The sequence below is a fragment of the Cricetulus griseus genome, chromosome 5, assembly GCF_003668045.3.
Source record: "Cricetulus griseus strain 17A/GY chromosome 5, alternate assembly CriGri-PICRH-1.0, whole genome shotgun sequence".
NCBI classification, from domain to species: Eukaryota; Metazoa; Chordata; class Mammalia; order Rodentia; family Cricetidae; genus Cricetulus; species Cricetulus griseus.
Window position 1 is genome coordinate 128,087,858 of NC_048598.1, and position 22,699 is coordinate 128,110,556.

The 22,699-nt window shown below is 43.7% G+C and overlaps 1 protein-coding gene across 1 annotated transcript in view; it reads right to left on the bottom strand.

Moving 5' to 3' along the window:
• The window catches only part of Rhoj (ras homolog family member J), an 83,461-nt gene continuing 60,762 nt past the window's right edge, over positions 1–22,699 (bottom strand). Inside the window, exons 2-5 of the mRNA XM_027418255.2 lie at positions 20,332–20,390; positions 10,812–10,976; positions 8,800–8,895; positions 1–1,579 (exon numbers count right to left, since the gene is read on the bottom strand). Of these exons, the coding sequence (XP_027274056.1) occupies positions 1,433–1,579; positions 8,800–8,895; positions 10,812–10,976; positions 20,332–20,390 (467 nt within the window). The 3' untranslated portion in view covers positions 1–1,432. The remainder of the gene's footprint in view (positions 1,580–8,799; positions 8,896–10,811; positions 10,977–20,331; positions 20,391–22,699) is intronic.

Genomic DNA, 22,699 nt, shown 5'->3' on the forward strand with positions numbered 1-22,699 from the left:
TAGAAAAGTGAATTAATTGTTTTTATTGCTAAGATATGATTTGCTGATGCAATAAAGAAAAAAAAAGGATAAATCAGCTTCCCTGGGTAATTCCAGGACATGAGTAAGCAAATAAGCCTATTCGGTACCAATCACAGCCTCTAATTAAAACACAGAGTCCCTGGCTGGTTGAAAGGTGTAGGATTTCTCACTGGGAGCTCTTCCTGCTCAGGGCCAAACTCCCCATTAGGTGTAGTGTCTCAGCCTGGAATAGGATCCACTTAAGCCCATCCTCCAAGGACATTTGGGAGAAGGAGTCAAGGAAAGATGGAGGGAGGGGATGATTTTCATACTGGCTGCAACTGGAAACCATCCTGAACTGAAGCTTAATTTGGAGCAAGCACTTTTAGCTGAAATAAGTAGAAAAGTTAAGGCATGTTGACCCTGAAGGATTCTGGGAACCCCCATTTTTCATGACCAGATGGCTCCTCCCCTTTCTTTTAAGGTCAGGCTATGACTGGGGGAACACAGGGATCTGGGCACCGGAGAAAGTGTGACTGGAGGACTGGAGGGAAGTCACTGGCCTTCTGTGAAGCCCACTCTGCTGGATCAGGAAGACGGTTTTTGCCATATTCTTGTCCTGACCAGTGTAGATGAAAAGCAAAAATCTATTTCTTTCTTCAAAGACAGTCCATTTTCAATTTGAATGACAGTAGCAGTTTGCAAGAGCAGGCCCCCTAGTACCTGAAGCATTTGTAGGAGGAATCTTTGGCAAAACTGGGGACGCTGTAATAATTCACAGGATGTTTTCTTTCACAAAGGCTAAAAAATACAGGTCTGTAAGTTTATGAAAGCGGTAAAGTGTTATTTATTTGTAATCAGGTATTCAGAGGTACATGTTGGCTCTAAGAATATTGGCAGAGAGCCACCGTCAACAGGAGTGAGCATAATCCAGCTTGTCTTTTAACTATTTTGATATGGATTTGCAAGGCTCAAGTGATTGGACATCAGGAAACTGCAATAGAAACGAGCATTAAGACACTTGGCTGAAACAACAGTCTTTGGAAAAACGTTGATGTTGTATTCCCGAGTTTGGCAAAGAAGTAAGGCCACCAGGGCAGGACAGAGTGCTTGGTTTTCCCACCATGACTTCCTGTCCATTCACATCCATGGAAGGGGATGTAAATACAGGACAGTCATGACTTGCTTCTGACACCTCCCCAGTGCACTGTCTTAATGTGATTCAGCATCCTCCATGCACGGTGTGGATGCTCTGGCCTGGGGCCGTGGCAGTGGCTGGCAGGATGCTGAGCTGGAAAGCTGGTGGGGCACAGGGACAGGCCTCGGGATGCAGGAGTTCCTTTCCAGTCACAGCCTCCCGTTTGGAGTAGGGTCACAGAGACTGGCTGCTTTTCACATCCTTGGATGGCAGGGAGACGGGTCTCAGGCGCCTTCAGATGATTGCACAGCAGCCGTGGCACTCTGAGCAGCCTTTCTTTTTTTTCTTGGGATGGAAAATTGTGAGGATGGCTTCATCAAAAACTGCTTTGAGACCTTTCTGAGTCAGGGCAGAACATTCCAAGTAGCACTGTGCACCGATCTTAAACACAAAGAAAGAGTTGTGAGTGTCAACCCTCTGCCTTGCCAGGTCCCCAGGTCAGCTTGTCCCATAGACGGCCTGTTTCCAGTGTCCTTTCATTGTATATAGAATGCATCAGGGTCTGGGGTAGGAGTGTAGGAGTGAAGTGAAGAAGCTCTTCTCTGTGGAATGAAGCAGTGTCACTGGGCCTACGGAGCACATCTGGACAGGGCAGCATCTTAGATTCTTCTTGACTGCTATATATCTCTTGGCAACATAATACCTATTTGCTATTATTACTCAATATCAATGTACTTTAAAAAACAAATTTTCAGTTGAAACACTAAAACTTGGAGACATAAAAATCATAGAAGACATTAGAGGATACATACACCTTTCTTCACTGTATAGTCTTTATATTTATGTGATGTGTATTTTGTATTGCATTAGTGTTTCATTTTGAGTTAGTATAGCAATTACTCATTAATTGTTAAAAACAAATAATAATAATAACAATGACAATAATAATAAGTGTATAGACATTTTGCCTGCATGGTATGTCGGCACATTGGCACATCCAGTGCCAATGGAGGCCAGAAGAGGGCACCAGATCCTTTGGAATTAGAGTTACAGACAGTTGTGGGTGCTGGAAATTGAACCCAGGTCCTCTGGAAGAGCAGCCAGTGCTGTTAACTGCTGAGCCAACCGTCTAACCCCTTGAAGATTTAAAAAAGAGTTATTTCATACTGTGGGGTACTTGAGAATCATAAAATCCCCATGAGAAACATAGAAATCCAGGCCAGAAACTGTTGGTTCTCATTAAGAAAATCAGGGGCCAGGAAGGGTGTGTTTGGCTGTCAGCTTCGGTGAAGGAGGAGGCCTGGGTGTTCACATCTCATAAGCTCACATGAGCCAACTGTGCATTGAGGGCCTCAGAATATTAAGAACATCTGGAGAAACACCTTTTGTGGTTTTCCATTAGGAAACTAACTTTGAAAAAAGCAGAGCAAATGCAGAAGAGGTTGGCTGGACACTGAACCTGGGGACTATGGCAGATGAACTGGGGAAACAGGGTGGCCAAAGCACAGCTTTTGTGTTACAGCTGGGAGCTTGTAGAGATGCACATGGAGTTTCAGGGGGACCAGGAGACGGGGACTGTGACTTGCTTTCCCGCTAGTGTGAAATGGGTGAACTCCTCAACTTCCACAAGGTCACTCTAGGTCATGGTTGTTCACTTTCCTATATTTCTAGAGAGTTGGAGATTTAGAGTTTTAGTTAATGTACACACTTGTGGGTCAGTCGGCATACAGATGTCGGATGCATTTGCCATTTGTCTGTCACCTGGAAGTTTGCATAATGTGGAGTGAAGAGAAACTTGTGGTTTATCCTAGACAAGAATGGATGCAGCCCACACAAGGCAAAATAATCATTCAACAAGAAAGAGAGACAACTACGTATAAAATCTCTGTCTCTTGAGGTGTGTGTGTGTGTGTGTGTGTGTGTGTGTGTGTATGTGTGTGTATCTGTGTGTGTCTCTGTATGTGTCTGTCTCTGTATGTGTGTATGTATATCTGTGTGTATGTATGTATGTATGTATGTATGTATGTATGTATGTATGTATGTATGTCTCTCTGCGTGTGTGTGTGTGTGTGTGTGTGTGTGTGTGTGTGTGTGTGTAGGTCTGAGGACGATGCCAGTTGTCTTGCTCTATCACTCTCTGTCCTGTTCCCTTGAGACAGGGTCTCTCACTCAACCAGGACCTGGCTGGCCACTGTACTCCTGGGATCTGCCTGTCTCTGCCTCAGATTATAGGGTTAGTGGCCCACGTGGCCAAGCCTGGCTTCTATGTGGGTGCTGGGATTTAAATTCATGTGTAACTCATATGTCTGTATAGCAAGTGCCTTTACATGTTGAGCCATCTTCTCAGCCCTTGAAGTATGTTGTTTTTCTTATTCTATGAGCTTCTATGACGCCTCTTATCCAAGTAGGCTGAGCAGACAATCACTGCAATGGGATTGTTGAAAATGTCACAGATACAAAGACTCAGTATGAAATAAAACTGCTTTGGTTAGGTCCAGAAATTTATTTCAAAACTCTTCCTGCAGACGGCATGTAATGTTTTGTATGTGTTCTTTTCTGACAAGAATGGCTGTTTTATAAGCCAATGGGAAATGCCAGAAGCAGGGAATTGAAACCATCAGTGCCTGTTGGAAGCCCACTTTATGGATTTTGTTCTGGCAATGGCTTGGCCTTTATATTGGAAACAACTTGAAAAGTATTAAAAACAGGATATGAGATAGAGGAAAAAGGTAATAGAGATTTTTTTTCTAACAATTACATGAAATGTCATCTGCTGCCTTTGGGGGTTGTATCCAAGCTTGATATGCACACATGTAAAAAGCACAATGAGTAAATAACTAACTGGACAGCTGCTTGCTTGTAATGTGATGACGCTTGTCAGTTATGCAGAGAGAACAATAACAACAACAAAAACCCTAGAAAGTGCTGTAGGCTGTTGTAATTGGATGACCTTCCCACTAATGATTCCAAAGCTCAAAACTGATCCTGAAAATTCCAGTTTGTCTGACTCGTTCATTCATTCTTGGACCCTGAGAGATTAGTGGGGCTTAACTCTGTTCCTTCTTACAGTGCTGCTAACTGACAGTGTATTAGTGTATTAATCTGTCAGCCTGTGCCCCTAAATGAAGAAGGAGGTGTCCGAACATGTCTCTCCTAGTTCTAACAAGGGGGGAGATAAGGAGACTGTCCATAAAGGCCTTGTTGTGTGTGGAAGTTAATACAATGTTATGGTGTGCTGATAGTTCCAGGAAAAGTAGCCAGCAGATTTCGGGTGTGACCTGGGACGTACGTGTGAGAAACAGAGCCCAGTTGTGAGATGACTATTTGTTGCCGTGTTCTACGTGCTCAGAGGGCCAGAGAGGAGCATTTGTCCTGGTTCACAGAAAGGCCACAGACTTGATGGAAAGAATGCTTAAAAATTCTTTAGGGTCGAAGCACGTTCACACAACAGGGACATCTGTTCAACGATGTTCATAGCAGCACTATTTGTAATAGCCAGAAACTGGAAGCAGCCTAGATGCCCCTCAACCGAAGAAAGGATAGAGAAAATGTGGTACATTTACACAATGGAATACTCAGCGGAAAAAAAAATGGAATCTTGAAATTTGCAGGAAAATGGATGGAACTAGAAGAAACCATTCTGAGCAAGGTAACCCAATCACAAAAAGACAAACATGATATGTACTCACTTTTATGTGGATTTTAGACATAGAGTAAAGGATTACCAGCCTACAATCCACATGGCCAGAGAAGCTAGTAAACAAGGAGGACCCTAAGAGAGACATACATGGTCCCCTGGAGAAGGGGAAAGGTTCAAGGTCCCCTGAGCAAATTGAGAGCATGGGAAGAGGGGGAAGGGAACTAAGAGAAAGAGAAGGGAAGAAGAGAAGGGATGCAGAGGACATGAGGGAGCAGAAAGGTTGAATCAGGGGAAGAATAGAAGAAAACAAGAATAGAGATACCATAATAGAGGGAGACATTTTAGGTTTAAAGAGAAATCAGGCACTAGGGTAATGCCTGGAGATCTACAAAGATGACACCAACTAACAATCTAAGCAACAGAGGAGAGGCTACCTTAAATGCCCTCCCAGGATAATGAGATTGATGACTGACTTATATGCCACCCGATAGCCCTCATCCAGTAGCTAGTGGAAGTAGAAGCTGACACCCACAACTTATCATTGAACTGAACTGGAATCCAGATGCAGAGAAGGACAAGTGAAGAGCAAAGGGGTCCAGACCAGGCTGGTGGAATCCACAGAAACAGCTGACCTGAACATCGGGAAACTCTTGCTCCCCAGACTGATAGCTGGGAAACCAGCATGGGACTGGCCCAGATCCCAGGAACATGGGTTTCAGTGAGGAAACCTCAGAAATCTATGGGACCTCTTGTAGTAGTTCAGTACTTATCCCTAGCATAGGTGTGGACTCTGGGAGCCCATTCCACATAGAGGGATACTCCCTGAGCCAAGACACATGGGGGTGGGCCTAGGCCCTATCCCAAAGGATATGATAGACTCTGATGACACCCAATGGAAGGCCTCACCATCCAGGGGGAGCAGAAAGGATATGTGATAGGTAGGGTTTCAGTTGGGGGGGTGGTGGTAGGGGAGGACGGGAGGGAGAAGGGAACTGGGATTGTCATGCAAAACAATCTTGTTTCTAATTCAAATAAAAAAAATCGGAAAAATTTCTTTAGGGTCACCGAAGACTGAAATGGAAAATTGTGTCAAGGAGACACAGCCCTTCTTGTTCATATCGGCACCCTTTCCTGGTTCTTGGAGCAAAATGACTCACACAGTCAAGTATTTAGGATCCATCTGCAGAAGTCAGGGACTCCTGGTTTTGACACACATGTGAGCAATCTGAAGCAGGCTTCACCAAACTGACACATTTCAAGGAAATGGAACAAAACGAAACAAAGAAGAGCTTGAGATTGCAAAGAGAACAGTTCTGATACTTAAGGTGTATTGTTTCCAGCACTGGGAAACATGCCAGAAAGACAGAACACACAAGATCTGATGGGAAGAAATGAAAACAAACCAACTTGTAACACCATTAATCAAGTGAAATGGCAAGCTAGTACTTTCTCTTTTTCCTTCCTCCAACTGGAGGGGGACATGCTGAAGAGGCATAGAAATAACTAGAAGGGTGGGGGTGGAGCTTAGCTGGCAGCATTCTCGTCCGGGATGTGCAAAGTCTGGAGTTTGGTTTCCTGCTCTGATAAAACAGATGTGACACCAGCCAAGAGAGAAAGGTCATCCTCAGGTATATATTGAGTTCAGGGCCAGCCTGGGCTATTTGACAGCCTTCTGAAAAACTAAAGTAAAAAAACTAGTAGCTAGAAGGAACAGAGACAAATGTCTTCCCAGTTGCAGACAAGTCTAAGGGACAAGGTGACCAATGGGGACAGTTTCCTGAGACTAAGGAGCAAGGAGGCCAACAGAGACAGTTTATGAGTCAAAGCTCATAGTCTGTTAACTCAGTAGTGGCCAGGAACCAAAGGAGGTAAGACTCTTGCCATTTCATTTACAGACCAGAAAACTGGCTGGAAGTGGCAGAGATGAGGATTTGCCTGTCTCTCAAACCAAGGGCTGAATTTCTCAGCTCTGCTGTCCCTTGCAGTCTATGGAAAAGGAGTCCCAAACTGAGGAATTTCTTTGCAGACTCTAGGAGGGAGCCACGGAGCATGGGCCATCTCATAACTTTTCTCTGTCACTCGCCTTTCTAAGCCTCAGTTTCCTCTAGGAAAGTGTTGAAGGTATTATACACACCACGGGAGGTGCTTTAAGGAAGCCCATGACACACCCAGGATCAACACTGTGTAAATGCTAGCTATTATAAAAAAGTACTTGACAGAGCAATCAAAGACCAAAGAAACTAAAGACATTTCTGTGATTACATGAATTGTCATGAAATCGGTTAAAGTCTCACTTGGCTTTCTTTTAGATTGGGTTTCACAGGCTGATTGTGAACCAGAGCAGCTACTAGGCAACCGAGTGGTGAACTCATCCACTCTTCTTAAAGTAAATCTGAAATGAACTGAGAGGCTTTGGAGAGGAAAAAGCCAAAACCCAAAGCCAAAAGCCAACTTCCTAAATGAGGAGTGAGGAGTGAGGCTAGGGAGCCACTAGGATGGAGCTGAAGACAGTCCCAGAGACAAGGAACAGAGAGAGCAAGCTACTGCAGAAACAGTGGGACCTTCTGCTAGGAGCCACATACAATCTGGGGCTGAGTGTTGGAGTAGAACCTCAGACCCACTCATTTTCCCAAGACACACAGACACACACACACACACACACACACACACACAGACACACAGACACACAGACACACACACAGACACACACACACAGACACACACACACACACACACACACAGAGAGAGAGAGAGAGAGAGAGAGAGAGAGAGAGAGAGAGAGAGAGAGAGCTGGGAAAGAGACAATGGGAATTACGATCATGTGTGCAGGTGGTGTTGTGTGCAGGTGGATTCAAATTCAGACCTGCTTGTCTCCCCAGCTCTGTTTTATCTCCCCCAAGAGACTTGGCATCCCAACATCTCCTTGAATGGCTTGTGCTTGTCATATTGACAGAACTGTGGTGGAAGTAGAAAGAGTTCAAGTGTGTGTCTGTGTGACGTCGTTATGCACTGTGCCCATAAAACATCAGGGTTAATCCACTTCCAGCAAAGGTATCATATTACATTTGGTAACAAGTTTTAATAAAGAGAAATGCTTTTTTTCTTTTTGCAAAGGAGTAATTTGCAGTTAACATTACTTTTGACTGGTTTAGAAGGTGACTAACCACCTGGGGGCATCCATTTTGCAGGGTTAGTTACTTAGAAACTAAAACATTAAAAATTTAAAGTCTCTAGCTTGAGTTGATGGATTGTTGACTAAATCAAGGAGGAAGTGATTTCAAATTACGGAAATGTGGTCCCTAAGTCTCCTTCTGTAGAAAGAACTCTTGTGCACATGTGTCCCTTTTAGTGGCTGCCTTGCACATGTCATGGTGGTGGCAGGGAGGCAAAGATTTGGTGTCTGGCAAATACATTTTGAAGCCCCTCTGCAACAAGATCACTGTTTATGGCTAACTCTCAGAAGTGAAGAATGGTCAGTGGAGAAATTTCATTTCATCCGTCAAGCAGTTGCTTAGATTCCTTACCCTGTTACTCTTAGCTGTATGTTATTTTTCCATATGCTATTTGTAACGCAGCCCAGACTAAGTGACTATTCATTATAGGACGGGAGGTATCAGACAAAGATAACCCTGTCAGATTTTAATTCAAGTTTCTCCCTGGGGAAAAAAAAATCACAAAATGCCTCTCGTGAGGTCATTTAGACAAGTTACCCTCATGATAAACAGGGAGGTTTACAGATATATGTCGAATGATTGCCCTTAATTCCTGCTAAATGTGGCAAGTCTGTGTTCTAGACATTGCTGAAACAAAATGGTAAGTGCTTAGCAGCTGAAACTCATGAGGTTTCTTAATGAAAAACAGAAGGTGCCTGCTGACAGGAACACTCACCAAAACGGGCCCTTCTAGTTCTTCTAGAACAGAGGAAGAAACAAAACAAGAAGATTCAAAACACACTGCAGTTTGAGGCAAAATCCTGTGTAGCTCACCCATCCCTGAACACTCAATCCAAATGTGACCATACCGCTTTTGCCAGCTTCACGCCATGCTCGTAGGTAAGGGGCTTCTCCTTCATGTATAGGAGCCGTGCCAAAGTTTTGGGGTCATCCCGGAGATCAATCTGTGACAAAGATACAGTCACTATTTTCAGGCCTTATCAGTCACTTAAAGTGGAGACATAAGATAGTCCCCTCCCTCACTTTAACATCTTTGATGATGTTGAACGGTTTCTGAGAAACAAATCCAGTGTACCCACCCACGCTCTGAGTGTGTGTGTATGTGTAGCAGGATGGTCTTATACTTTCTTCTTGAAAGAAATTACCCTGGCTGCTAAGAACATCCTCCAACGATCCAGTGCTATCTGGGGTTTCGAATTTTCTCTCTCTTTTCTAGACTTCACAGATAGTGGGCAGAGGCTAACCAGATGGTTTAGTACCTTGGAGTGATTAATTATTTGACTGCAACTTTGCAACTTACATCATCCATTATACAATGCGTTTTGTGGCTTTTGATCCATATTTTTTTCCTTTTCTGAATCAAAGCTTGACCTTCAAAGGGATGAAGGTTTTCTACCTGTGAGACCTTTTCAACAGATAACAAATGGACAGAGAGCCCTTGCAGAGGAGTCCGGGAGATGAGAGGCCAAAGGGCTCACACAATCAAACAGCAGAATCTCTCTCAAGGGGGAGCTGCTTTGAGGGCAGCAGGTAATCAACTGGACAATTTACTAAACATCATGGTTGCTTTCAAATGTCGCTGTGTATGTGAACACACAGGGTTTGATTCTTAAAGGAAGTCATCAAGGTCATGCTAGGACTCCATTGGTTAGGACAATGCATAGCAAAGTCGGAGTTTTATGTTTCCACTTGTTTTTCTATTTTCCTTAATCATTTGACTCAGTGTCTGTCTTCTCTAAATACTCAACTCAACCCGAGGGCTTGAATGACTGACTAGCTGGCAGCAGGACTGAGGGGTTGAATGTCCAGCTACGTATGTTGGCAGCAGGACCAAGGCTTCTCATTATGGACAAACACTAACACTTGCAATTGAAGGTAAAAGACTTCATTTGAACAGGCAAACAGTTATCTTTCAGAGCAGAAATGTGGATTATCCTCAGCAGTGTGGATAAAGGAGTTCCACGCTGTCTGCATTTAAGAAAAAAAAATACATATCCCCATCTGCCCATATTGTTTTTAGAAAGCATTTTCTTTTATTTATGGTTATGGTTTTAAAATTTTTCTCTTTGTCAAATAGGATTCAGAATGAGGACTCGGAAGTAGGAGCATGGAAAATAGATACAACCCCTGGCAGCCATAGCATGGTCCGGACCTCAGGACACTAATGCAGATCCAAACCAGCAAAGAGCTAAACCCATTTAAACTACAGATAGTTCAGACAGTCCTCAACCAACAAGAGGCTAATTGATGGAATTTTATCAGCTTCCAAACCCTTCCAAGGCCTTGACAATTCATACATGTTGCTCTTAATATGTGTGTTTTAACTTTCCCAAGATCTGGGTGGCCAAGGAGTTAAGGAAAATGCAGAAGAGAGAGCTTACTCTCCTTCTCCAGCAGGGCCATCAAGGAGACCTGTCATATGATCTGTCTGAATGTAGGGTTCGTTTGACGTGCACACCTAGTTTGCTGTATTGAAACATTTGTGGTGTCCAACTTTAACAATAACAGATAGTATGCACAATTGATGCCCCTGCTTCATTACTTCATTCAGGAGAAGAGTGTCTGTTAAAAAATTATTTTGTTTTTTACAAATACATAACAAATAAAGCTGTGAGGTTAAGTTTAAACACCAGATCAAAGCTTTCTGCCTCATACGAAACAGATATATATATATATATATATATATATATATATATATATATATATATATATATATCTTTCAGCTAAATGATGGATCACACACCTTGAGGACTTCCGTTCTGGGATACGATATCTCTGAGATTCTGTCCTGGCGTTTTGCAGAATACAGGGTTCACCTTCCACACAGCCCATCCCGCCCTCCCATCACCCTCATTTTAACCTGGGTCCCGATGAGGACGTAAGGCACATGCGGCATGCAGTCTTTCAGTTCCGGGACCCACTCCTCCTGGACGTTGTGGTAAGAGGCAGGGTTTACGACAGAGAAGCAGATGAGAAACACATCGGTGTTGGGGTAGGAGAGTGGTCGCAGCTGGTTGTAGTCCTCCTGTGGGAAGAAAAGAGAAGTCGGTACAGGCTGAGGGCAGTCTGTGTGGTTCTTGGGACTTGTGCAGGGAAGGGCCCACAAGTTGCCGCTGGTGAGCCACACCCTTCGTTGTGCACAGAGATCAGGTATTTCCTATTTCAGATAAACTTAGAGATGTAAACAACTTTATTGAGGTACAATTTACACACCATAACGTCCATCCACTTCTTTCTCCTTTACCCTGTATATTAATGAATAGCCATCATGTTTTGTTTCATACAGTTAAGGGAGTAAGCACATTCGTCTACTCACACAGTTACTGGTTTTTTTTTTTTTTTTTTTTTTTTTTTTCCGATGACAGCACCTAAAATCTACCTCTACAGCTCATTTCAAATACACCACTCATGACTGCCGGCTGTAGTTCTTGTGCTGTGAACTGTAGCTTCTAGAATTACTCATTCTCCCTAATGGGACCTTGTGCTTTGACCGATATCTTTCCACTTCCTACTCCTTCTTGTCCCGGGTACCAGTCTACTCGGCTTCTATGTCTTCAGAACCTCACTGGTTTAAACAGAGCAATTAGCAGGGATGAGTGCAGTTCTCCTGGAACGAGTATTTAAATGACTAGGTCATCGAGCCACTCAGCTTCTCCTAAACAATTAAAAATTGTTTTCAAATTTAACATAGAGTAAGCTAAAATACAAAGCAAAGCATTGTTGCCAAATGATATACATCTGTTGAAGAAATACATTTGGGAGGTCTTCGTAAATTAGACCCAAGAGGCACAGCGTGGTTTGTTTGTTTGTTTTTTCAATCCAGTTGTTTAGTCGACAAGGAGTTTCAGGTCTCTCTATAAAAGGTAATTGTATATTTTAATAGAATTAACACGTAGCCAATAGTAATGTGTGCTAAAATGCTTCCTCCTTATATGTGCATCCATATGCTATCACATATATCGCACACACACACATCAGTACAGTGGTATTATGTACACATACATATTCTATGTATGTGTGCAGATGGAGCACTTTATTCTGAGCATAGCTTGGCCATTCCCACCTCACAAGGTCAGCACTGTTGATGAGCCCTCAGCTTTTCTGTGGGCATTTACTACAGTGACTTCTATTAGGGTCATGTAGGGTCCTGATGCATGCTAAGCTCTACAAGTGAAGAGACCTGGCATCATTATTTGTTACTCTTCACAACATTCTATGTCCTCTGCCATGGTCCTTCTCCTCAGATTATCACAAACAGATCAGAGACCAGGTTGATCAGGTTTTCTCATCTTCTACCTATGCTCTGTCCACAATAATTTTATGAAGAAGGGTGACTCATCGAAAAAAGTGGGGTTTAAGTGCTGGAAAGATGGCTCAGGACCTGGGTTCAATGCCCAGAAACCTCACGACAACTCCCAACAGTCTGTAACTCAGGTTCTAGTGGTACAGAGCCATCTTCTGGCCTCCATGGGCATAGACACATAGTGGTGCAGACACATGTGTAGGTAAACACTAATACACATAAAATAAAATTGTTTTAAAAGTAGGGGTTTACAATGACCCCCAAGTGAGAAAATGTTCCAACTCCTCCCTCCTCTGAGGAAATTAGAACCTCTGGAGCATTGGGCTGGGTATGGAAGAACCCTGCACTGATTGGTCAGGTGTGCCCCTTGGGTGGAGAAAGCTGATTGTATGTAGCACCATCGTTTTCACCATAAGAACACGAGACTTGGGATCCTCACCAAGGACCAGGCACCACTGAAAGAAGTACATGCAATGTCTTTTGGAGTTCTCCCAGAAGCATTAGAAAGATAATTCAGTTAGCATTCACATTTCACAGAAAAGGAGGTCAAGTACCAGGGCTACCAAGTCATTGAATACCAAAAATGGATACCAAAAGGAAACATTTTTTGGTGCCTCCAGACCTAGCTTTTGATTTGGAATGCTATTGCCATATCTCTGGATTTTAGATGAAAGATTAAATTTTGTTTTGTTTTGACTCGCCTATTTAGGAATACGCATAGATTAACATGTTACTGCAGGGGTGCATGTGTTCGATATTGGGCACTGGCTCCAAATTGCCACAAGATGGCAGCAGACACTGTATATTTAAAAATCTCAACTCCGGAAGCAACCAAACCAAAACAATTGGATTAGTCTCAGAACTAGGCAAGGGAGGAGCCATAACTGGTGATCTGAAAGAATAGTGTTTATTTATTGATTTGCTAGCCATTGAATAAAAATGCTGTTTAGATCATGGGAAGGTTGGGGAGGTGACAGATATGTTCATTTGCTACAGTCCTTCAGCCCTTCAGCACAGGGATTCCTGGTAGCCTGAGCTTTCTGGCTTCACAGTGCTCTGTGTTCTAGTTCTTTCTTTCTTTCTTTTTTTTTTAGTTTTTTAATTTTTTCTTCTGTAGGAACTTTAGGCCTGCTGTGTAATTCCACTTAAAAGGATTGATTACTCACTGGAACTCACTGGATGTGTGGCTCTGTCAAGGATGCTGCATGAACTGCACAAAGTAATTAAGAACAGGGAGTCAAGTTGGGGAAAGAGAATGAAAATACACCAAACAATTCCATGTATGTGAGGTTGCTCTGCCTCTAGTAGAGTATTTATGTGACTGAACTGGAAAATTCCAGTGTCAAGTCCGAAAGACCCCTAGATTCGAGTTAGTATAGTAATTTCCAAAGGACGGTCCGTCCTCAGGCCAGCAAGACAGGCATCTGCTAAGAGCTCCTTCAGATTGTACACTCCCAGGTGTCCAAAGCTTAAACACATGGCTCTGTCAGCCTGACACAGTTCTGACGCAGCTCAAGGTTTCTGGGGCTCTGGGCAGAAACCAGAGCTGTTTTTCATTTCCCTTTCACCAGTCATACAGCTCTCAGACTGGGACATCCAATAGATTTCAACAGGACGATAGAGAAAAATATCTTTCAAAGAAGGTTTATACCTAGCTGGCAGGAGCCTACCACCCTTGGGTGGCTGTGACTAGGAACTATGGTAGAAGTCTAGGATTAATAAAAAGAACGCCCAGGTTGGTGATTCGTGGAGGTTGGGTGTTTGAACTCATACCCACTGATGGCTTGGATGCATTTTTGTGATGAGGCACACTTGGACTGTAGGTTATGGTCACATGTGCAGAGGATGTCAATCAGCCATGGGGAAGCTCTAAATGGTCCTTATGGCGTTGAGGTGCCTTCTAAGGCTAAAAATGACTGGACAACAGGCATTTTGTGCTTCTCAGAGAGACAGTGTGTTAATCTATAAAAACCACTAGACAGTGATTTGGATGACTAAGCTGGATACAAGGGGACCTGGGTTAGGGCAGAGTAGGCAGGGACTTGGGACTGTAGGTTTTTGAGTACAGAGGTAAGTTTGTCAAGTGTGGCCACTGCGGATGACTACTTCAAAAGTTCTCAGAAACACTCAGCACAGACTGGCCAGTCATCCCCGCCCCAATACGTTCATGAGCGGCTGTGTCACGAAGGGACAATGGTGGAACCACGAAGCCATTAGTTCTCCTTGCGTTTGGATCACAAGGAACTCATTGCCCAGTGGGACTGCGCTCAGCACCAGGTCTGGAGGGAAGTCTAGAATGCGCATGTCTGGTAAATGCTCAGGGGCTGCTCTCTTGTGTAGCAAGGAGAAAAGCATTCAGCCAGGCCCTTGCCTCAGACCCACAAGCGGCTGGGAATAGAATTCTGCTTTCTTTGCTCTGTGAGCTTCCTGACATTTATCCCAGGGTTGTCAGCACCAACCTTGCTTTTCATACTTTCCCTGCAAGTCAAGCTTGACTAGGGAAGCAGGACCGGGTGGGAGCTCAGGGTGTTGCCCAAGAGCATGACGGGTGGAGATGAATTCAACAATTCAACGGTTTCAAACCCTACCTCCCTTGTCACGGCGACTTTGGTATAGTTTGGGGTGAGTTCTCTCTGCCTCGATTTCTTTGTAAAGTGTAAAGTGCTCTTATGTTGTGAGACTACAATGCTGTAACGTGTATGAATCCTTGGAATGGGCCTCCAGATACAGTGAGAAAGTTAATGATGGAGGGAAAGGAGTCTGTCCCTTATTCAAAGCCAACAGCAGGGGCAATTCCTGGAACCCCGCCCCTGTGCTCACTGGATACCAGAGATGCCGCTGAAAGTCACTTTTCTGAACTAAGCAGTAATGAGGTTCAAATATTTGTGGACCGTGATTCGTCAGTGTTCTCCATCTCCATTTTTCCTGACTAGGGCAAAGGTAGGAAGTTACTTTTACCAATAGCCCGTCACGTGGGCAGCATTCTCCAGACAGCATACTCCTAGAAACCACGCTGAGATACGTGGGATGAGAAAGTCTGAGTTGCTTATTGAGCAGAAAACATTTATTCTGAGGTTTTAGGCAAACTTTCCATGGAGTGTTGGTGCCAGGCCCCGTGCTCCAGATGGCCCTGCTGGCTCAGCCAATAGTAAAGAGGAAGTCTCATGTGCTTCCAAGTGGACCTGGGGTTGCCATTAATGAGCCCCAGCTGCACTTGCCTCCTGCCCACTCACATGCTTCTGAAGAAGATGTCCTGGGGGGAGGAGGGGCAGGAGCTTCAGATATCAGGTCCCGGTGAAGGCATGTGGCTGCAGCCCCCAGCCAGTGTGGTCTTCCTGCTCCCACAGTCATTGGTGGCAGCTGAGCTGCTGTGGGCTGTGGTTTGGCAGTGAGAGATACCATCCTATCCTCAGACAGGGTGCAGGCCGTCTTGAGGGGCTCATGTGCAGGGAACTCAGGCTCACTCTCTGATGAGAAACTGGTATCTGATTAGACAAATAGCAGAGGAGGTGGTCCCTGGCTCCCGACCCCAGGGGACACTCATTCCTCCTGGCAGTGACGTTGACCGCCACTTCTGCTAGTGCTTGCTATCTTTGAGATACATCTACTTGGAGTGTGGTCTGAGGGCTGGCTTTGCGCATGTCACCACTGAGAAGAGGGTGGGATGCCACACCACCATGGCTGATCCACTGTAGACTCGGAGGACACCTGGCTCTGAGCACTGGCCTGGGACACCTCGTTCCCCAGGCCATGAGTGCTCAGGGTTAGCTGAAGTCCCACCACTCTGGCATCATGCTTTGCTCGTTATCTCTCATGGCACTTGCCTAACAAGCCAGATGGGCATGGTGTACATGTTAGAGCTCAGTGTCTCTTTCTGTAGCTGAACCAGAAATCTGAGCACAGGAGCCACTTTCAGAGAAACTGAGAACAATCCTTCATAGGGAGTATGTGTCACACAGGTGAGTTGGCCTGACCTGAAGAGACCAGGCCGGAGGACTGGATTGCTTGCCTAGTGATCTGAGGGCTAAATCTAAAAGCTTTACTAACCTAATGTTTGATTTTTTCTTTTTTTGGTGGCTTTTTTTTTTTTTTTCCAAGACAGGGTTTCTCTATGGAGCTCTGGCTGGCCTGGAACTCACTCTGTAGAGCAGGCTGGCCTTGACTTTTAGAGATCTGTCTGCCTCTTCCTCTGGAGTGCTAGGATCAAAGGCATGCACCACCACTGCCTGTCCCTAGTGTATGAAATTCCATCCAATTAAATTCTGAAGATTTTTTTCTTCAAAGGGCTCCACTCAAAGCCCAAATGATAGTTTATCTCAGGGGTCTGGGGAAGAGGCCAGCTTCCATGTGCTTGCTGCATATATATATGACTTCATTAGAAACCATCTTTATCTGTGAGTTCAAGACCAGCCTGGTCTACGGAGCTAGGTTTAGGACAGCCAAGGCTACCAAAGGTACACTGTCTTGAAAAACCAACAAACCACCTTCATCAAAAGCTTGACTGGGTTGTGAAAGGGTGAGGAAGAGTCTTGAGCCTGTCTTTACAGCAGCCATATTGGGGGCTGAATGGTAGAGGGAAGCTGGTTAAACAGTTCTGCCCAGGGTTGCCTTCAAGGGTGGGTCTAACAAGTTCCTCTCATCTGACCTTTCATATTACATTTACTTCTTGAGTTGTTCCCCCGCCCTGCACCTCCAATCAGCAGTTATCTCAGGATAGGGACTTATTTCCTTTGTGTATTTGTGGTTCTGGGATTACCAATATGCTCTGAGATCATTTCTTTTTCCTTAGTTAGTAATAGACACCATGGGTAATTTTGAATTAGTTGTAGGTGTTCTTCAGTCTTGAAACTTTTCTAGTATCACTGAACATTTCTAGTATCACTGAAGGGGAGACTATCCTATTCAGAGTGGGGACCGGAACTTTTGGGACATGCATTCTGGAATGGCTGTTCTTGGTTGTCAACTTGACTACATCTGGAACTAACTAAAACCCAAGTGGCTTGGTATACCTGTGAGGGATTTCTCTTAATTAAACCATTTGAAGTGGGAAGATCCACTTTTAACCTGGATCTTTTGAGCTAGGAAGACCTACCTTTAATCTGAGCCACACCTTCTGGTGGCAGACTAGATAAAGGACATGGAAGAAGGAAGCTTCATCTCTGCCTGCTTACTGTTGCTCTCAATGACAAGTCCATCCCTTCACTGGCATTAGAGCCTATTTTGGCATATAATGAATAGCAGCTGAGACATCCAGCCTCATGGGCTGAACAACTACTGAATTCTTGGATCTTCCATTGGTAGACAGCCATTGTTGGACTAACTGGACCACAGTCTGTAAGTCATCCTATTAAATCCCATATATATATATATATATATATATATATATATATATATATATATCATTAATTCTATTGGTTCTGTTCCTCTAGAAAACCTAAACAAAATTAAATTTGTTGTGAAGTCTTTTTGGCTAATTTGTAGATATAGTTATTTTGTTGGAAACATGCCTCAGTCAGTAAAGACTTAAATTCATTAATTTGGACCTGGGGTGCAAGGGCCTGCATTTGTTTCTGTTGTGTTTTTGAGCACAGGATGGCCTTGCACTGCTATGTAGCTAAGGATGACTTTGAACTTCTGATCCTGCCGCCTCTGTTTCCCAAGAAAAATCTGCATTTCTAAGATACTCCGTGGACAAACAATGCTGCTGGTCAGTGAACAGCACTTTGATGGCAATTCCTAGAGCTGTGGCTCTTAAAGTATGCTGTCCAAAGCAGCAGCAATGGAAACCTATCCTAAAAGCATCCTAGACTTGTAGAATGGAAACTGTGGTGTGGGGCTCTATGGGTGGTTTTTAACAAGCTCTGGGTGCTTCTGGTGCATGCTCAAGTTTGATATCATTGTCCCTGAAAGTGAATGACAGTTTATCCTTTCCTGTAACATGTTCCTGTATTTAAAAACTTCCACTGCTGAAAGCCCTCTCTTGGGTCTTGACTCAAACCTTTTTGATTAATTACTCCAGTTCTTTCAGGGTTTCTTGAAATTATCTTTTAAACTTCTTAATCATAGAACCTGAGGCCCAGAAGGAACCTTCAGATATGCTCTGCTTTTCTTTCTCCATGCTCCACACTCCCCTGTGAGTCTTGTCTATCCAGAGATTTCCAAATAAGAGGAGGAAAGCCTTAAGGTGAAAGTTAAGTTGAAGAAACAGCTTGAATCTACTAGTTACTACTATATTTTACAGATTAGTTGCCCCTGTGTCAGAGGTTTGGGTCATCCTACTAGCTTCAATTTGACGTTTAAAAATATTTTCACAATATATTATCACTTCCACTCTCACACTAGTATTTTTTTTAGAGGATAGAGTAATGGGAAATAATAACTCAACTCTACAAGAGTTTTTTAAACAGTTTTATTGGATGTAGAATGAAATAGAGATCAAGAGAAATGTTGTTGAGGCAATTGATATGTAGGAATCAACAATTGCTGTGGGTTACTACAGAAGTGTGGGGATGAGCTGAATGGTCAGGGACTTCCAGAATTTTCTGGGGGCAGAGCAGTTTCAGAGTATGAAAGAGTCCTTGCTGTATTGAGCTTTGCAAACTGGATTGTATAGACTTTACACACTGTGAGGTTGTGATGAATAGAGACACCCTACTGATTATGTGATTGAGTTCGAGTGGGCAATTCCAGTCCCTGAGTCCATGTGTCTCATTGGCTGGGATGTTTTCTGGTAGGACCTATATTCTCTTGTATCAGAGGACACAAACTGACTTCTTTTTGAGTAGCTAGGGGCATATTTCTTTCCCTCGCCGTATTTCTCTTTCCTGATATTGTTGGGATAGGTCACCCTACTCCCTAGTTCTAAGAGTGGTTTTCCAAGTCATCTGGCCACAAGTAGAATCTGGAGGGTCCTGGAAAGGAACCTTGGGTCTGATGCTAGAATATCCAGGCTCCGTGCTCTGGCTGTGAAACAACAGCTTTGACGTCCTACATACACTTGCTGGTGGTCCTGGCACATGTACACTGAAAACCTTGAAGAGATTCCATTTATTTATTTTTCTAGTATAGAGCTTTCAAGTTGAACAAAATGACATCTCTCCAGATAATTGTGAGAAAAGGCCTCGACAAATGCATAGCTATTAACAATTATCAAGAAACTCACAGTGGGAAATACCACGGTCAAATATTCACTCCAAAGGACTTAAGCTGTATAAATTTGGACTGACTGAACAACCCACTGATTTTGACCTAAATAAATGATTCAAGACATATGGTAACACGCTCTATCCAAGAAATTAGGCCACAGCCGTCCATCGCTCGTTTGCCTCCCCTCCTCCACCCGGCCAACTTCTAACACTGGATGTTTTCCACAGCACAGTGTGAGGTGCAGGAAAAGGCAGTCACCCAGTATTTCCACCCAAGGACAGCCATGTGCAGGTTCACTGTTGGGGATTTAAGTTCATGCCCTTCCACTCTCAAACCTGAAGAGACACTTGTGACAGAATAAGAGTATTCGGAGAACCTTAGAAAATTTAGTCAGTTTTCAGTGGTTTGGGGTTGACCTTCATCTTTGGAACATATCCAGACCCTTGTTTTTCTTTCAGTCTTTAATCTATCGTGTCCCCCCATCTCTTTTTGTGCCTTTTCACAGCACATTAGATAAATTAGGTAAATCAAATACAGAATGGGCAAAGAAAATAGCATGGGGAAAAGGGTAAAGCTACAATTTATAAAATAGCCCTGTATATCTTGGATATGGAACAAGTTTTGGTTGGAGACAATAGAGATTCTTGGCTAGAAATGTTATTTTGTTGTTTTGAGTATTGATGGGTTGAAGTGTTGGACACATCAATAGTATCTTGGACAGTGACACACACACACACACACACACACACACATATATATTAAAGTTAAGAATGTGCATTTGGTTGTCATTTGGGTAGAATATACATGGGCCCCAAATGATTAGAATGGGAAAGACCTGTGCTGTTAGCTCCTGAATGATGAGTCAAATGGACCATTCTTTCTCCCACATCCTCTTCCCAACCCTTGATGAATCAAGACAGTGAGATCATACCTGTCCCGCGGTGTCGTACAGTCCAAGCAAGTGCTGCTTGCCTCCCACTGTCACAGTAACTAGGGGAGAAGAGAAGAGAATGCATAAACATAGGCTTCAATCAGTAGAATGTCTCATGCCAGCATCTCTCTGGGCAGGGAGGATGAGCATATGTCTCATTGGTGTATATTCTAAACCAAGTTGACAGCATAGTTTCCAAATGAAAGAGAACCTTGGACTGCAGTGACAGCAGATGGTCTGAGCCAACTCCAAATCTCTCAATGGGATAGATATTTTTGGAGTTACTCGAGTACTCTGTAGGCTGTTTGGTGACCTTTACTGGGCTCTACAATATGAAGCTCCAGCACTGTCTTTGCCTCTGAGATTCCTTTTGGGATACAGAATCAGGTAATTGGCCATTAGAGATCTCTGTGTTCTTGGGGCTGAGGAGATACCCACTGAGCAAACATGGAGACTTAACTTAGGATCCTCAGCACCCATGGAAAAGGCCAGGTGTCTGTACCTGGCCTTACATGTACCCATGTGAGCATCTGTACATGGGTACTGGGGAGAAACAGATATAGGCAGATCTCTGGAGCTCACTGGCCAGCCAGTGGAGCCAATTGGTGAGCAACAGCTTTAGTAAGAAAAACTGGAGAGTCACCAAGGAAGACATCAGAAATGAACCTCTGACCTCTTCTCCACACATGGGTACCTGCATACATATGCATGTGCATGCACACGCACCTGACCATACACTACATATACACACCTGACCATACACAATATACACACCTGACCACACACTATATACACACCTGACCATTCACTATATACACACCTGACCACTCACTATATACATACCCGACCATACACTATATACACACCTGACCATACACTATGTATATACACCTGACCACACACTATGTATACAGCTGACCATACACTATGTATACACACCTGACCACACACTATGTATACAGCTGACCATACACTATATACAAACCTGACCATGCACTATATACACACCTGACCATATACTATGTACACATACCTGATCATACATTACATATACACACATGACCATATAATACATATACACACCTGACCATATACTTTTATACACAGACCTGATCACACATTACATATACATACCTGACATACACTACATATGCACCCCTGACCATACACTACATAGATACACCTGACCATATACTACGTATACACCCTTGAACATACACGTGACCATATACATACCTGACCATACACCACATACACTACACTACACACACACACACACACACACACATACACACACACACACACACACACACACACACAAAATCTCCGTTTTTGTCTGACTTTGAGATATTAATACAACCCAGGTGCTGTTTGGGCATGTGGTTTTGGGTATGTGTCTTCACATACCTACAGGATGAGATGTACCCAGCAGGCTTGATGCCTTGCCAAGCAATTGTGCCCAAAGTGTGGAGTAATGTGGGAATACCAGCCGTTCTGCACATGTCTGGGAATGACACAAAGTCTCAAGTCACTGCTCAACCGAGAGGGACCAGATTGCCTACAGGAGGGATATGGTTCTCTTGGTGTATGGGAAGAACAAGGTTACATTTCCAGAAAATCCAAATCTTCCCTGGGAAATAGGGAATCAAATATGCAGGAACAACCCCCCTTAATTAAAAAGCGTGCAATGACAAAGAGAAAGTGGGTTTAATCCCCTCTGCCATCAGCTGCACAGGAAATGAAGGGCGACTGGATGATGACCTTTTAGAGCTGAATGGCTAATGTGTCAGCCTCATTCCTACCCAGCTGCTCAGGGTTGATGACTTGGTGCTGATTTTTACTTTGATTTATTTTCAGGTTGATGGGCATCATGTATGTAAAAACATTTCCCAATGCCACTCTTGGAAAAGCACTTGTTTAAAATGCATAGTCTCCCCAGATACTGGGGACTGTTTTTCTAATCCACTCAGATCCACATGTGTTCAGTTTCATAACATGACCACAGCCAGATGTGCTTCTAAACGTGTGTTTTTAAATGTCAAACTCAGTTCTATGAAATCCTCACTTGCAAAACTAGCTGACAGGCAGGGGTGGGACACTTGAACATTTTTACTTCTGTCCATAAGCCAGGCTAGCAATGGAAATGGAGGGGCCTAGAGCTCTTTGTCCTGTTTTATTTCCTTCTTTCTGCCCATTGGCAGAAGAGAGCCTGGGCTGATGTCCCTGAAATTGGCCTAAATGGTTTCCTTAATGACCAATTGGTTACCTAGTCATGGATCAAGAATGAATGGAAGAAATCCAGCTATTACAACATGGAATTTCCTGCCTCCAGTGAGCCAGGCATATGGAGGACAGGGCTGCTGTTCAT